This window comes from Chlorocebus sabaeus, chromosome 14 (assembly GCF_047675955.1).
Source record: "Chlorocebus sabaeus isolate Y175 chromosome 14, mChlSab1.0.hap1, whole genome shotgun sequence".
In the NCBI taxonomy this organism is placed as follows: Eukaryota; Metazoa; Chordata; class Mammalia; order Primates; family Cercopithecidae; genus Chlorocebus; species Chlorocebus sabaeus.
The window spans coordinates 3,681,936-3,699,929 of record NC_132917.1 but is presented as its reverse complement, the minus strand read 5'-3'; the positions used below and the strand labels follow the sequence as shown (position 1 = coordinate 3,699,929).

Sequence of the window (17,994 nt, the reverse complement as noted above, 5' to 3'; positions counted from 1 at the left end):
AATCTAGCATCAGGAAAGGACTTCACTACAGGAGGATCTCATCTGAAGCAAATTGTTCTGATCAAGCTCTCGTGTATTCAGCACTGTGCAGGATGAATTCACAGAGAAGGCTCTGCTGAACAACCCTGCAGTAGGTGCTTAGCCCGAGAGTTTAAAGAGACACACAACTGCCACCATTCATGGAAACCTCAAGGGAAGTGCTGCGGTCTTTATGTTTCTTGCCTCATTTGTCAAGAAAAAAGTTTGCACTGGATCACCCCAAGGTCACTTCCAAGTCCCATTCTGTGATGCTGTGAGTCAAAGAAACAATCAGCTTTACTATCTCCCCAAAATGTCAGGGAGCCTTACTAGGCTAGCCATTCTGGAACACTGATGTAAGGAGTGCTCAGACGTCAGAAATCTCCTCCCACCAGTCCCTCACCACTTCCTGGAGAAATGTGTCAACCTGGGCAAACAATGCTTTCCGCAGCCCTGTCTCTGGTTTCACATGGCACCATGGGCTCCTAAGTGGGAGAACAGGCAAGTGTGGCTGAAACATGGTCGGGGGGAATGGTACCTCTGCCTTCTTGGTCATGGTGATAATGAGGTGTTGTTTTCCATCTTTCAGAAAATGTTGCAATTCTTTTACTTTAAAAAAAAAAAATGGGTTTTATGATTGACTTCGCTGATTTCATGTGCTTTGTAAAGTTCCATCATCATTTTAAAGGCTGGGATTTTGCCTCCTCTGGAAAGTTGGAAAGGAAGCAGGTGTCCCAGCTCGCCAAGCCCTGCACCCCTAACTGGGATGCCCTGGCTGGGGAAGTCCGTGTCTGAGTTCCTTTGATGTCCCTCTAGGATGGTACCTGACTTGAACGATGATGGACCCTGAATGGAAGTTGCTGGAGCTAGCGGAGCTCTGCACCATCCACGCCAGCATCCCCATACCTCCGATGAGAAGACTGGGGCTTAGAGAGCAGTGACTTCTCTGAAGTCAGCACAGCGGCAGCCAGGAAGCTGAAGCCAAGAGCTCTGCTCCTGATCAAGGGTGTTTGCCCCCTCACTGCTCTTCCTACATGGAATGCAATTTGAAATTTTATATTTCAAATCTTATTTTTTTCAGAATGTATTTCTTCAAATTGAAAAATGCTTTCTCTTCTCTGAAGTATTTTGAATTACCAACGGCTCCTCATCCCTAAGTTTCTCTCCTCATCACCATCATCACCACCCCAGCAACCTTAAGCCCCCCTCTCAAACAGTGAGGAGTGCACATGCAAAGCAACTAACCAACCAACAAGTATTCTTGAGTGAGCAACATTCAGAAGACAGCCTTCGATTACTCCTTTTGTAAAAAAGAAAATAGTAACAAATGAGAACAGCCACTCCTTCTGGCTGGATGTTAATCACCTACATTATCTGCACAGGCTTTAATGATAGCCACAACAAAGAAAATAACAGAAAAGGAAGAAAGAGGGAAGATTAAAACTATCAGAGTGATGAGCAGACAACACCAAGAATAGAAGAGGTATGGCAAGTGCAGGGGCATGCAAGTTACACTTGATCAGTACAAATTTTGCCAAAGTTAATTGCTCCTTTCTGCCGGTAGTTGGATTATATACTTACAACAGAAGATCAAAGCTGCTGACAAATGTTGACCTATGGATGGGGAACAGATACTGATGACAGCTTCTGTGCCCAGCCTAGGAAGAGAAAGATGGTCTATGGAGGAGTTAGCAGGGAGGTGAGAAGGGAGGAAGCGAGACATAGTAGAAGCAGCCAATCCGCCTCTGAAAGTCTCTTCCCTCTAAGCCTGACACTGAAAATGAAATCTCCAACACTGGTTGCTCTTTGGACTGAGATGCTGTCTCCAAAATGCCTTTGACAAAAATGCAGAGAAAGGAAGTTAGCTGTCTGTCAACACAGCAGCAGGGCTCATTCATGAAAGCCTGAGCCCTGGGAAGGAAGGGCATCTGGAGGAAAAGGACATCCCAAAGAGAAAGGGGACAGAGTGTTTCGGGGGAGAGAAGAGATTCCCCAAAGAGATGCATGCCTCCCTACACAATAGGAAGAATAAAAACTAGAACAGACACAATGAAATAGAAAATGGGGGGAAAAATAGAGAAAAACAACAAGCCAAAAGCTGACTCTTTGAGAAGTTCAATAAAATTAATAAATCTGTAGATGGACATATAGGGAAAATAGAGAGAAAATACAAATAATATCAGGAATGAGAGAGGCAACATCACTTCAGAGTCTACAGATATTAATAGAATAAGAGAATGTTATAAACAACTTCATGCCAATAGATTCAACAACTTAAACGAAATGAACAAATTAAAAGACAAAATCTAGCAAAGTTTACTCAAGAAGAAATAACCTGAAGAGCCCTATATTTACTACAGAGTTGAATTTGTAGTTCAAACTCCACACAAAGACAACTCTAGGCCCAGATAGCTCCACTGGTAAATTCTATCAAACATTTAAGGAAGAAACAATGCCAATTCTAGACAAGCTCTTCCAAATACCTTTCCACCAAGACAACTGCAGGTCAGGATGGCATCACTAGTAAATTCTATCAAACATTTAAGGAAGAAATGATACCAAAACCAGAGAAAGACATTACAAGGAGAAAAAAACTACAAACCAACATCCCTCTGTGAACATAGATACAAAATTTCTAAACAAAATTTTAGCAAATAAAATTCAACAAATATAAAAAGGATACTCTATGATCAAGTGGGGTTTGCCCCAGGAATGCAAGGTTGGCTCCATGTTTGAAAATCAATTCATGTAATTCATAATATTAACAAACTAAAAATGGGAAGTCATCTGATTGTCTCAACAGACACAGAGAATGTCCTGGCCAGTCCAATTTAAATCCTAATCCTATATCCCATTGAGAGTTTCTCCCCTTAGCTCAAGCCTGACCCAGCTGCATGTGGGAAGTGTGCATGGTTATTTCATTGTTTCATAGTATTTTACTCTGCCTTCAACCTCCTCCTCATCTTGACATCAGAACAAGGGAGTGTCAAATACAACTGGAGCTACTGTCATCTGACCTCCTATGTCCTCTTCCTTGGCAGGTGTCCAAATGTGGCTCTTTGGGGAGGCAGGGAGCATGCAGGCTTTAGCGAGTTCCTCTGAAAACCTCACAGAGACTCCATGCTGGACTGTTCCTGATGTAGAATGTTTCTGATACCTTCCTCAGCTGACTCTTGCTTCAAACCACACCCTTTGCTACATCCCCACAGACCTTTACCATGGCTGGCAATGATTCTTAAACAGCTCAAGTCTGGCCACCTTCTGAGGCATCCACTTGCCTCCCAGGGAAAGGCACACACCTTTGCCACATCAGCTCCCCAGAGAAGACAAGTGCAGTTTCCACAGCTGCCACCTCCCCATGCTGTCTTCAGAGGCAGCACAGAACCCACCATCCTTCAGGTGCTTTGAGGATGATGAAAGCAGCTGCCACCTCCACACTCACCTGCAAACCCAAACCCCTGGCACATGGGCTGGGTCATCCCAAGCATACCCTCAACCTCTCAAGAGGTGCCTTACCCTGCAGCATCCGACTTGGTCCCTCCCACAGCATCCCAGCACTCTGAGCTATCCTCTGGAGCCTCACCTCTGATTTGAAGGAGCATGAGGCACCCACAGGGAGGAGAGAGAAAATGCCACAACATTCACTACTCTCTATAGTTTCTTCATTCAGTAAACTTACTAACTTACAGTCCTTACATAAGGTTTAAGGGTGATGTGGGGGCCGGTTTGGTACCTGAAGCATCTCTCATGTTTTTACACCTGATGCCTTAGAACACGGGGAGTGTCCACCAACATTCCAAGACATCAGTCAAAGCCCTGTCCAACCCCCTGTGGGATGGGCTCTAGAGGCAGAGGGATGCCCGACACGGCTGCCCCATCCCCATTATCATGACCTCCAACCTACGTCAACTCTAATCTTCACTGTGACCCTTTAGCATACCAGAAAATGCACGAAAAAGAAATACAGCAGCTCCAGCTCAGAATGAGGAGGCAGAATTAGACCCAGTGTGGACAGCCAGAGGCTTGGGAGGCAGTGGGAAAGAGCCCCTGGAAAATGAAAACTGCTGCACCAAGCCTGCAGGATTTTGTAAGGCACTGAGATAGTGAGAGGTGAAGCCAGCTGGACTTCCTGGGTCGAGTGGGGACTTGGAGAACTTTTCTGTCTTACAAGAGGATTGTAAAATGCACTAATCAGTGCTCTGCGGCTAGCAAGAGGATTATAAAATGCACCAATCAGTGCTCTGTAGCTAGCAAGAGGATTGTAAAAATGCACCAATCAGTGCTCTGTAGCTAGCAAGAGGATTGTAAAATGCATCAATCAGCACTCTGTAGCTAGCAAGAGGATTGTAAAACTCTTTGAGTCCATGCCACCTTTAAGTAACACTCACCACAAAAGGTCCACGACTTCATTTTTGAAGTCAGCGAGACCACGAACCCACTGGCGGGAACCAACTCTGGACACAATAGGAAAAGCCTCCACCCAGCACAGCGCTTGTTTGAGAGTGGGTGCTCAATGACGGTCTGCTCGTTCCCAGTGTTAACTGCATGGTGATGAAAACTGACCCACGTCTTTCCTATGCTGCCCCCTAGTCCACAAGGCCCTGGACTTTCCCAGAGAGCAACAGCCAAGTCCCAGAGCTGAACACAGGTGAGGTTCACTCCTTGGAACCAACCTGGGGTCTGGCCATGTGAATCTCATTGATAGAAACAGCCACACACCTTATTTATGTATCATGCACCCACAGAGGCACTCCCGGCTAAAAAATATAATGAGAACTGACGCTCTCCAGGCCTCCAAAATTGCTGACTCTAAGAGCCAGAGAAGCCGTCCCATAGAATCAGACAGCCAGACAGTTTGTGGAGCCTGCGGTTGGCCTGGTCAGCCCCACTCAGAAGCAAGGCCTCATCTAGGCCAATCCACAGAACAACCAAGGAGAGAATACCTGCCCCTAAGATCCTGCTGGTCACCAGCCTTCCTGTAAGTACTCAATCACTGTTTCATGCATTTATTCAAGACCTATTCACAGAGGACCCACCTCTGATGGTAGGAACTGTGCTAAGAGTTAGAATGCAGTGGTGGAAAAGACCAACACTACTCCTGGCCTCAGAGGGCTGGGAGCACAGAGAGGACACAGACAAGTTCACAAGCAATTACAGCGCCAGGTGCCAGGGGCTCTGCTGAGGCCAGCATGGGTGCCACAGAAGCACAGGAGAGGAACATCTGACCCTCACTGGGGAGAAACATCTGACCCTCCCTGGGGAGAAAGGAGGCTTCCTGGAGGAAGAGGCCTTTAGGTTGAGACCTGAATTATAAGCAGAAACCAGTTAGTTGAGTTAAACAGGGCAGGAGGAACAGCCTGCACAAAACTCTGGCTTGAGGATAGGTGCATGGAGAGAGGCCTTTGGGAAACTGAAAATCCATCAAGGACTGGATCCCAGACACAGAGGGAGGAGCGGTGAGAGGCGAGGCTGGAGAAGAACACAGGGGCCAGATCAAGAAGGGGCTTAAACATCACGGTAAGTAGTGCAGACTTCACCCCTCTGGAGCCAAGAGGAGTGCCTTAATGTATGTGAACAAGGGGAGCAACGTGATCACATGGCAAAGGGACAAGGTTGGAAGCAAGGAGACCAGGGGAAGGCACGGGACTCCTTCCAGGTGACCAAACTCGGCGGCCTCAACAAGGCTAGGAGCAGCCAAGATGACAGCAGTTGAGCGGACTTGAGAGACGATCAGGAGGTGGGATGGGTGGGCGGGAAGGGACTGGGGGGTTGCTGGGAGAGCTAAAGGTTGAGAAAAATGCCCAGGTTTCTGGTTTTAGGAGTTGGGTGGACAGTTCCATCTTCTGGAATAGGAAACACAAAATAACAACTGGGTTTGGGGTCAGAGGTCAATGAGTTCAAACTTGGATATGCTGAGTTTGAGATGTCTTTGGGACATCCAAGTGACAGTGGCCTAGAGATGTGGGTCCTGACTTTGAGAGGGGGTCTTTGGCACATGGATGATTATGGAAGTAATGGAGAGAATGGAGTGGGGGTGACCTGAACTCGAAGAGAAAATGAATTGGAGAGCACTCTACAAAACAGCAGTGTTCAAAAGACAGGAAATGACAATAGTCCCACAAGTAAAAGAAACAACAGTCATAGAAAATAGGAAGAGAGAAGAGCTTCAGAAGAGAAGTAAATAAATCATCTTCTTTCCTGAGAAAGAGGACCACCTCACCCCCATCAGCAGGGCTATGACCAACAAGGTCCAAATGTTCATCACCTGATGGATGGGTAAACAAAATATTGTAGATCCATACAACAGAATGGAATTCTGCCTTAGAAAGGAACGAAGCCCTGATACACGCTACAATGTGGATGAACCTTGAAAATATTAGGCTAAGAGAAACCCCATCCAAAAGGCCATACGTTGTCTGAGTTTATTTACATAAAATGTCCAGAATAGGCAGGTCCTATAGAGACAGCAACTATTATTCTTTATAATATCTTCCTCACCCACCCAAGCTCATTTCTCAAGTAATTCTCCCTATTTTGTCCCACATCACCAATTTTCCCTCTGCAATGGCTACTCCCATCATCACATACATAATGTCACTTCTTAGAAAAACTCTCTTGGCTCTGTTTCCCCCTCCAGTTACCTCTACATTTCTCTCCTTCCTTTAGAGCAAAACTTGATTAAAGGGCAGTTTGTAGCTCCCATCTCTCTTCTCTTCTTTTCTGCCCACGACCTCCATATTACTAAATCCAGTGGTCCCATCTCAGTCTTCATCTCCCTTACCTGGTCAGCAGCATCTGACACAGATGGCCCACCCTGTCTCTCATCACCCAGCATCCTGCACTCACCTGGACTTTCTCCAGCCCTCTCTGCTCCTTCTCACCTCCCTGCCCTCTAAGCACTCCAGGACCCTGTCCTTGGAACTCCCTTTGTTCTGCCCACACTGACTCCCAGCGTGAATTCATAATCACCAATCCCACCACATTGATCTAAATCCCCACTGTCCCTCGCCTGGATCACTGCAGCAGCCTCCTAACTCATGGCTATCAACATGGCACCCAAACACTCTCGCTCAAAGTCCATGTCACTCCCTGAACAACAGGCCAGCGGCCTTTGCACCATCAGTTCTCCCTCTCAGGATGCTTTTGCCCAAGATATCTAAATAGGCAGCTCCCTCGCTTCTTTGAGTCTGGACTCAAAAGTCACCTTCTCAATGAAGACTACCTGGTCATCCTATCTAAAATCGAACAGCCCCCAGCATGACATTTCATATCCCCCACATACTCTATATTGTATAGATTTTGTTTATTGTCTGTCTCACCACCTGAAATGCAAGCTCCTTGAGGGCAGGGATGTTTTTCCTTTTTGTACAACTGCTTCAAATAGTACCTGGTACATAACCGGTGCTCATTAAATATTTAGTGAAAGAACCATTGGGCTTAGTAGACATACACATATTATTTGGTTTTGTGTTCCTGCTCTGGCATAATCAGCCACAGGAAAGCAAACACTTCCAAATACACAAGCATTAGGATTAAATTGGATGGATGGATGGATGGATAGATGGATGGATGGATGGATGGATGGATGGACTGAAGCTTTAGGATGTTGTGATGACCAGAATACATGGATAATTACATTTAACCCCTATTTCATAGATACAGCCATACCCATTAACTGAGCATCTGAGAAGTTAATTTGTCCAAATGACAGAGCCCATGATATTTCCACAAAGCTATGGCACCAGCACGGCAATGTGTTGGGAAAATTAAGGATAACACACAGTATTTGGGAGGTGTGGGAAACACCCAGTCTCACAGTGGGCACAGATTTAACTTGGTGTAATCTCTCAGGGGAACAGTTTAGTAGGACATATAAAAAGGTTCTCTAAATGTCAAGCAAAAGAAGGCTGGTTTCAAAAACATATGTTCTACATCTCTTAATGCAATATTCTAAATCCACTAAAAAGTATTATAGGAATATATTTCTTGACATGTAGAGATTTCACGATACATCGTTAAATAGAAAGGAAATTTGAAAAATAAAGTAGATTATGCTCCCAGTTTGCTTAAATAAATATATTTATAAAGCTAGAAGTATATACATGTATGTATAGGTATAATGTGTATATGTCAAAAGCATATGGAAAAACAGTGGTTAATCTCTGAATGATAGGATTATGAATATGTTTTTCTTTTAAATTACATATATTTTCTCATTTTTCTACAGTGAGCATGAATTATAGGGTACTTTTTTTTAAAATGGAAGCAGAAGCTTCCAAAGAGTGTGTTCCTGACAGGTCAACAGCAGATGGCAAACAGTGGTCTTGCCATTGGCAAGATCACTAAGAGATATGGTGGAAGTGACTATTGGTTCAGCCAGCCCAAAGTACTGCAGCCTAAGCTTGAGTCACCTGGACAAAGTTAAATTTTATTATCCAGGCTTTTCAGTAAGGCAGGAAATCATGTAAAACACTTTATTAAAATATATATTAAGAAATTAATTTTAAAACAACCTTTGAGTTAGATTCATTGGTAGCTGCAATGATCTAAAACATTCATCTCAGTAAATCATGTCCTTCTCTTCCATGACAAAAGTGTGGTCTAAATGAATGGTACACTTGTTAGTCCAGGATAGGCCCACTGAAAGAGCAGAATTGGAACACATTCTTCATGGGGGAAAAAACATTGAATTGGGATTCATCTGTCCCTAGTAAATCTGCCTAAATCTCTACAACTTGAGATTACAAACCAGAAATCTCAATGTCGTACTATAATAAAAGTTCTTCCATTGAAGTAAGACCAAGGATACTTTTCTCATTAAACCAACATGGCACAGTCATTGAAAGCCAAGACCCCAAGAGCATTTGTTTCTAATCTAATTGTCCTTATCCCTCCATTTAATGAAATGCAATTTCAAATTCATTATATTGAAGTATTTTTAAAATCATTTTTATTACAATATTAAAAGTATATTATGGTATTCTCATTAATTTTAAGTAAATTTCTACATAAATCAAAATCTCTTGGGAAGCTTCTTCAATTTTCCCACTAATATATTTTGACCAAAACAGAAATTCTGGGAAAGAATAATTTACAGAAGCTAGGTCTTTCTGCTCATTATTACTGTATCACAAAATAAGGCTAAATGACTTAGTAAAACATTTAAACATTGAATTTTTGGACTTGGCAAAAGCTTATGCCACATTTAATTTGTAAAACAGTTTACACTGGTATTCAAATTGTAGGCAATCATGGATCTCAAATTTGGATAAGATGAACTACAATTTAAAGGCATTATGAATAATAATAGCACCAACTACTTATTGAGCTCTTGCTGTATGTCAGAAGCACCAGGCGAAGTGATTTACAAAGATCATCTCACTGAATCCTGCCCACATTGTGACAAATACCATTTTAGATCAATCCCTACAGATCTAATCCCAGGATGACATAACACGAATCATTTAGCCATTTCTCTATTGGTGGACATTTAGGTTGTCCCTAGCATTTTGTAATTTAAAAACAAAATGCTTCTGTAAACATCCTTAAACCCCAGCGTGTGAATAGACCAAGGCCTATCAAGCTGGAACTGGTGCAGGAAGGGGCTGCACACGGCCTTAACTTCCAACAAGGTCTCCAGGAGCTTTTAGGGCTGTGGCACGCAGCTCCCCTGACCCTGGGCACCTGGGATGCAGCCGTTCTCAGCTCACCCTAGAAAGAGGTGGAGCAGCAGAGGGGGAAGGCCCTCATTCTGCTGCTCTTCCTACGGAAGCTCCCCCAGCCCCTCGCATGGATCATGGAGAACCCTGTGCCCCGTCCTGCATTTTCCCTGGGGGAGCTGCTTTGCACCTTCACTCAAGACACTGGGGGGTGCCTTCCACTGCCACTGCACACCGGGGCTCTCTTTCTGTGATGTAAGTGCTTGAACATCTATCAGAAAAAAAATTCCTACGATGCCTTAATTCTTTGAATTAAATAGAAGAAATTCATTTAATACTAGCAAGTTGTACAAAAAACAGTCATGAGTCTTTTCCTGGGAAAAGAGTGGGAGAAATCCTGGAGTCATTCCTAGAATGCTTGGTTTTAGTCCAAGCTCTACTGCAAACGAGCCACCCAACTGCAGATGGTGCTTAACCTTTCTTGAACTATTTATTCATCTTTTAAATGGCAGGTATGAAGGCCTGCTCTGCCTCACTCACACGGTTGCTATTTTTCTATTTTTGCAGATGAGACTATAGGTGTGAAAACATGCTGAGAACATAAGCCACACAACATTCCATGTTAAAAGAAAGGAAACTTCTGGACATTGAACACAATGACAAAGCATTCAAGGACTGACATGACTCCAATGCACAGTGTGATGTGCAGGCATCTCAGACCTGGCTACGTGAATATGGCCACATACAAAATCAGCAGCATGGGGGACTCACAAAGAAATCCATGAAGTCCTAGCACTTGGCATCTGACCAAAGCATTTCTATTTCTGGAACGTAATATACAAGGAAAACAAGCAAAGACAAATCTCTTTTTTTGAGACAGGATTTCACTCTGTTGCTCAGGCTGGAGTGCAGTTGTGCAATCATAGCTCACTGCATCCTCAAACGCCTGGGCTCAAGCAATCCCCCCACCTCAGCTTCCCACATGCCACCATGCCTGGATAACTGTTTGTTTGTTTGTTTGTTTTACTTTTTGTAGAGATAGGGTCTTGCTGGTCGAGAATTCCTGAGCTCAAGTAATTCTCCCACCTTGGCCTCCCAAAGTGCTGGGATTACAGGTGTGAGCCACAGCACCTGGCCAACAAATCTTTTAGTTCATTAAGTATTATACTGTCTCTGGGATCATAGGTGCATCCCCATAAGCTACAAGGCAGGCAAACTGTGGTTTAGTAAGTAGTAGTAATGTGGCACATATACACCATGGAATACTATGCAGCCATAAAAAAGGATAAGTTCATGTCCTTTGTAGGGAAGTGGATGCAGCTGGAAACCATCATTCTCAGCAAACTATTGCAAGAATAGAAAACCAAACACCTCATGTTCTCACTCATAGGTGGGAACTGAACAATGAGATCACTTGGACTCGGGAAGGGGAACATCACACACCGGGGCCTATTATGGGGAGGGGGGAGGGGGGAAGGATTGCATTGGGAGTTATACCTGATGTAAATGACAAGTTGATGGGTGCTGACGAGTTGATGGGTGCAGCACACCAACATGGCACAAGTATACATATGTAACAAACCTGCACGTTGTGCATATGTACCCTAGAACTTAAAGTATAATAAAAAAAAAAAAAAATGGTCCTATTATTTTTTATGGCTGCATAGTATTCCATGGTGTATATGTACCACATATTCTTTATCCAGTCTGTCATTGATGGGCATTTAGGTTGGTTCCATGTCTTTTCTATTGTGAATAGTGCTGCAGCGAACATACATGTGCATGTATCTTTATGACAGGATGATTTATATTCCCTTGGGTATATACCCAGTAATGGGATTGCTGGGCCACATGCTATTGCTGCCTCTAGGTCTTTGAGCAGTCACCATGCTGTCTTCCACAATGGTTGAACTAATTTACACTCCCCACCACCAACAGTATAAAAGCATTCTCTTTCTCCACAACCTTGCCAGCATCTGTTGTTTTTTGACTTTTTAATAATAGCAGAATGGCTATTTTTAAAAAGTTAAAAAACAGAAGGTGCTGGTGAGACTGTGGAGAAAAGGGAATGCTTAAACACTGTTGCTGGGAATGTAATTAGTTCAGCTACTGTGCAGGGCCGTTGGAGGTTTCTCAAAGAACTTAAGGCCGGGCGCGGTGGCTCAAGCCTGTAATCCCAGCACTTTGGGAGGCCAAGACGGGCGGATCACGAGGTCAGGAGATCAAGACCATCCTGGCTAACATGGTGAAACCCCGTCTCTACTAAAAAAATACAAAAAACTAGCCGGGCGAGGTGGCGGGCGCCTGTAGTCCCAGCTACTCGGGAGGCTGAGGCAGGAGAATGGCCTAAACCCGGGAGGTGGAGCTTGCAGTGAGCTGAAATCCGGCCACTGCACTCCAGCCTGGGCGACAGAGTGAGACTCCGTATCAAAAAAAAAAAAAAAAAAAAAAAAAAAGAACTTAAAACAGAACTACCATTCAAAAAAGAAAATAATCATTCTACCAAAAAGACACATGCACTCATACATTCATTGCAGCACTATTCACTGTAGCAAAGTCACTGAATCAACCTTGTGCCCATTAGCAGTGGCCTGGATAAAGAAAATGTGGTACATATACACCATGGAATACTACGCAGCCATAAAAAAAGAACATGGATGCAGCTGGAGCCATTGTCCTAAGTGAATTAACACAGGAACAGAGAACCAAATACTCCATGTTCCCACCTATAAGTGGGAGCTAAACAGTAGGTACTCATGGGTTTAAAGATGATGACAGTAGACACTGGGGACTAATATTAATAGATGGGGGAGGGAGGGAATGGGGCAAGGGTTGAAAAACCAACTATTGGATACTATGCTCCCGGCCTGGGTGACAGAATAAATTATACCCCAAGCCTCAGCATCACGCAATGTACTCATGCAGGGACATGGATGGAGTTGGAAGCCATTATCCTCAGCAAACTAATGCAGGAACAGAAAACCAGTCACCACATGTTCTCACTTGTAAGTGGGAGCTGAATGATAAGAATACGTGGACACAGGGAGGGGAACAAACACACTGGCGCCTGTCAGAGAGGAGGAATGAGGGGAGGGAGAGCATCAGGAAGAGTAGCTACTCTAAGTAGCTGGGATTCATACCTAGGTGATGGGATGATCTGTGCAGCAAACCACCATGGCACATGTTTACCTATGGAACAAACCTGTACATCCTGCACATGTACTCCTGAACTTAAAATAAAAGTTGAAGAAAAAAATATAAAATAATTCTTAAATAGTCATTCTGACTGGTGTGAGATGGTATCTCACCGTAGTTTTGATTTTCTGCACAGTATTTTTGACACGTATCTCAATGAGAACTATGTTTATAATCACATTTTTGAAATGAACAAAGTGGAAATTCAAAAATAAAAAATTTTTAAACTATTTTTGATAACTATAGCCTCATAGAGTGAGTGTCCAGCAACCTAATCCCTGCCCTAGGTGGACAAGGCCAGCGTAGGTGTGGAAATCCTGGTGTGCCTGCTCAGCATTTCATGTCTATAGACCAAGGCTTCCTCTACTAGAAAAAAAGAAGTTTTGACAAGATAGTCTGAAATTTCCTCCCTGTCCTAAAATATTGCCTTTTAAGTCATATCTTATTTAAATCACTGTAATATGCAAAGGATGAACTGAGACTCAAACTCTAACAAGTGTTCTCAAGAGTGATTTCCAGAATTATTGCTTAATCCAACTCCCAGCCCCACATGGAGAGGGGAAACAGGTACAGAGGTGTCAGGATAATCACAAATCATTTCCACGCTCTTTATTAAGGTAGCCCTGAAATTCGGTGACTGCCAGAATTGCTTTCTAGTTGGAAACTTGCCCTCTCGTCTTTGGCAAGTTACAATTTAAGGTGAGTAAAGTAATACATTTGACTTATTTTAACTGCCCTCAAGGGCAGACTCCAAGAAAGCAGCAGAACGCTTCTGCAAGCTGGTGCTTGTGAACAATGCTGGGGCTACTGGCGTGTCCTGCATGGAGCTCTGGGTGGCGCTCCAAAGACACAGAGAAGAGCAGCTTCTGTCAGATGTAGAGGAGAAGCACTTAACTAGTGCTGGCACATTGTATGTATTTTATCATTTAGTCCTTACAACAAGCTTCTGAGGTATCTATTATCATCTCCATTTTACAGGTGAGGAAATTTAAGAACAGCAATATTGCAACTCAGAGAAGTAGATGTCCTCAAAATAACTCACTTGTGTAATAATCCACAAAATAAGTCCATTTTAAGTAAAAATGTTAAATTCTAAATATCAACAGACTATCTGACTTAAAACTGGTTTTTTTTTTTTTTTTTTTTTGCTTATAAAAAAGGAATGTCTCTTTAAACAAATTAAATGGTTATTTTTACTAAGAATCAAGCGATAAGAACGATGTGATGGAATGTTCTGTCCTGTAGACCTAATAAATGTCTATCAAGTACAAAAATGTTGAGAACTTGGGACAAAACTTTAAATTTAGCATTATAATTAGCTTCAACATTGCATAACTCTAAATAACTTTTCCTGAGACCTGTCTTTTCAAACCCCCCCAAAACAAAAGGAAAATGAAAACTTCAATTAACTGCACAGTGTGCCTCAAAGATGACTATCTCCCTCCGCACATCTTAGCCTCTCTTCACTGCCTTCCGCCACTTGGTTACTTAAGTGCTTTGACAAGTATGACAAGCTTGCACAGCGTGTTCTGACTTCAAGAGCAACACATCTCTGCAGGCACTCCCTTCTAAACACTGCTTCTGTAAAACTTCCATTATTCTATGCCGACATTTACATTTTTACCAAGTTGGCCAATTTATTCCATTATTAGTTGTTAGAAGCGAACACTTACTTCCTTCAACTTCCTTATCTTTGCAGGTTTTCGGGGAACTATATGAATATAACTGCAAAAGAAGAAAGAAGAAAACATCATTAGAAGGAAGATATTTACACAGAAAGTTCCAGATTCTTTAGAAATGAGTCCTTTTCTGGCTTAATAGATACAACCCCACAGCAATTTGGAACTAGAATCTAAAATTGTCTCGGTGTTAGAATCCACATCAGAATACAATAGCAATGCTGTTGTAGAACAGTTTTCACACTGGGTACCACTGGCACTGCCCCTTGAAAGTGTCTCTTAAGTGACATTGCTTTCCCTCATGTAATTTTATTAAAAAGAAACCTGAGAAATCATCTAATTCAACAGCATTTTTTAACCAGGTTGCTGAAGGCCCAGAACTGCAAGCTCATCAATGTTCCCATGACAGGCTAAGGTCGGACCAGAAACCCAGACTCTCCTCCAGCTCCTCTGCACCCCCACCGCTCCCTCCTGGCTCACAGAAATTCAACACTGCTCCCCTTTTGCCAAAACTGCAAACTGGAAAAGAGTCACCAGCATAAAATGTGTCTGAGCCCTACTAACGCAATGTTTTTTTACTGTTGGGGACTTTTGGGACTTCCATGTTCCTCAAAAATAAAATGTTTTCATGGGTAATAAATAATACCTTCAAATTTATATGTGATACTAAGGTTTCTTCCTGATTAAAAAAATATGTTCGAGATTGTTATTTGAAGGGGTGGCCGCCCCTCCACACCTGTGGGCGTTTCTCGTTAGGTGGAACGAGAGACTTGAGAAAAGAAATGAGACACAGAGACAAAGTATAGAGAAAGAAAAAGTGGGCCCAGGGGACCGGCGCTCAGCATACAGAGGACCCACGCCAGCACCAGTCTCTGAGTTCCCTCAGTATTTATTGATCATTATCTTTACCATCTTAGAAAAAGGGAAGTGGCAGGATAATAGGATCATCCTAGGGAGAAAGTCAGCAGTAAGACATATGAATAAAGATCTCTGTGACATAAGTTTAAGGAAAAGTGCTGTGCCTTGATATGCATATGTAAACATCTCCATAAACCTTTATAGTGCATAAAGAGCAGCATTGCGCTAGCAAGTCCCACCTTTCGCCCTAAGGCGGTTTTCTCCTTTCTCAGTAAACAAAATATACAATCGGGTTTTACATCAAGATGTTCCATTGCCCAGGGAGGGGCAGGAGACAGATGCTTTTCCCTATCTCAACTGCCAAGAGGCCTTCTTTCCTCTTGTACTAGTCCTCCTCAGCACAGACCCTTCACGGGTGTCAGGCTGGGGGACGATCAGGTCTTTCCTTCCCACGAGGCCATATTTCAGACTATCGCATGGGGAGAAACCTTGGACAATACCTAGCTTTCCTAAGCAGAGGCCCCTGCGACCTTTGGCAGTGTACGTGTCCCTGGGTACTTGAGATTAAAAGAATGGTGATGACTTTTCACAAGCATACTGCCTTCAGGCACTTGTGTAACAAAGCACACCCTGCACAGCCCAAAATCCGTTAAACCTTGAGTCACCACAGCACATGTTTCTTGCAAGGATAAGGTTGGGTGTAGAGTCATAGATTAACATCATCTCAAATACAGAACAAAATGGAGTCTCTTATGTCTACTTCTTTTTATATAGACACAGTAACAGTCTGATCTCTCTCTTTTCCCCAGTTATTGTTTTTGATAGTTTTAGCAATATTCAGAGAAGGGTCAACTTAGACTGGTAAATAGAAGGGGAAGAAATAACTAAGTGTTCAATAAAGAGTCACAGACGCAGATCCCCACAGAAACTGGTCAAGTAAATGATGACACTCACCAAGGGGGGTCTCAGGGACTGGTGGGGGCTGTGGCCAGCGGGAGCGTCCCTTCCCTTCTGGGGTGGACAGGGCCTCACAGGTCCAGATAGTGGAGATGCGCGCAACTACAACCAAGTCCTCTGAACAATCAAATCCTCTATTTTTTCCAAGGGAGACCAAAAGTTCATATTATTACATGAATTCTCCCAATTATAAAATGCTACAGCCAACTCAAATCTTCGAAAATTGTGTCAACCAAACAAAACATGGCTGCTGACTGAGTTCAGCCTGAGCCTCTCCACTTGCCTGGAGGCCCTCGTATCCACTCTTCACTAGCTTAGTCTAGTCTTCATCTTTTCCAAATAAATATTTTAAATTTGTTCTAAATTCCCAAATTCCATATTTGTTTATGAACACTAATCTCCCAAATGAGACATCTGACTTTCATTACATGGAACCAAAAAATAAAATTTAACACAGAAAAACACATAAAAAGATCCTACAAAAACACAAAATACTATTTATTATTTCAATGTTGCGCTCCCAAGAACATATAAAAACAGAAAGAAAGGACAAATAGTTCCTCAGAGAGCCCATGACCTGAGGACAAATAGTTCCTCAGAGAGCCCATGACCAGGCACTTAGAGAAGCCTGCTGGGTGGGCTTGGCTTGCCTTGAGGTGGGCAGGGAGTGGGTCTGTGAAGCCGAGATGGGACCAGCAGGTGCAAGCTCCCTCCTGGCTACTTCCAGAGAACAAAGGAAGGGAAGAAACCATCCATGAGAATCAGTGCCAGGCACTTTACCGTACGGCATTCATTCCATTCTCCCAAACGCACCGCAGACTGGATGTTAAGCCTGCTTTATTGATGAGGACACCAAGTCTTGGAGAGGTTATTTAACTTGTTAAACGTTACTCAGGTAGAGAAAGCCAGGATTAAATTCCACCAGTCTCTGGCTCTGAGGCCAACATTCCTGTCATCTATCACAACTTCCTCTCCACCCACTTTTCCTCTTTCTCCTGTCATCTGCTAGTTCCCAGGTACAAATGGGTGGCCAGGGAGATGAGAGGGAAAAGCTGGGTTGAGGAAGAATGAGGATAGTTTGATTCAAATAGCACATTCACATTCATGTCTCAGCAACCAGCTCTAAGGTAAACAGGGTAATATTCCTAAGCATTCAAATTCTTTGGGGTCCCGCCCCTAAACACACACAGACACATACACACACACACACACGCATGCACACATACGCAACACCCTGATTTAGATTTTGTTGTAAATATGACTTTCTCCACAAAAGAAATATTAATTCTAGGCTATAAAGCCTAGACACTTTAAATTGTTTTGAAAAGTAAATATTATCTTATAATATTTTGTTTTATAAAGAAAAAAATTATGTTCTTTGCGTCTCAAATTATTTTATTCCAGGAAATGTCTGAGCAATGATTGGATATTGGATAGATTTGTCGGTGTTTGTCTTTTTAATGCACCGTCTCGAAACCACTATTACGAGGGGAGCTCCCGGATCACTAACATATCAACAGGCTTCACTTCAAAGTTCATTTGCTGGTGACACAATTAGAATATTATTTTCCAGTGAAAATTAATTGTACTGCTCAATGGTTTAGCAATTACAGAATATAAATTTCCAA

General features: G+C 43.0%; 1 protein-coding gene across 1 annotated transcript in view; it reads right to left on the bottom strand.

Annotated features, from left to right (window-relative positions):
• Positions 1-17,994, bottom strand: part of DCDC2C (doublecortin domain containing 2C) — an 88,025-nt gene that overhangs the window by 67,304 nt on the left and 2,727 nt on the right. Inside the window, exon 2 of the mRNA XM_007971589.3 lies at positions 14,546-14,597. Coding sequence (XP_007969780.1) covers positions 14,546-14,597 — 52 coding nt within the window. The remainder of the gene's footprint in view (positions 1-14,545; positions 14,598-17,994) is intronic.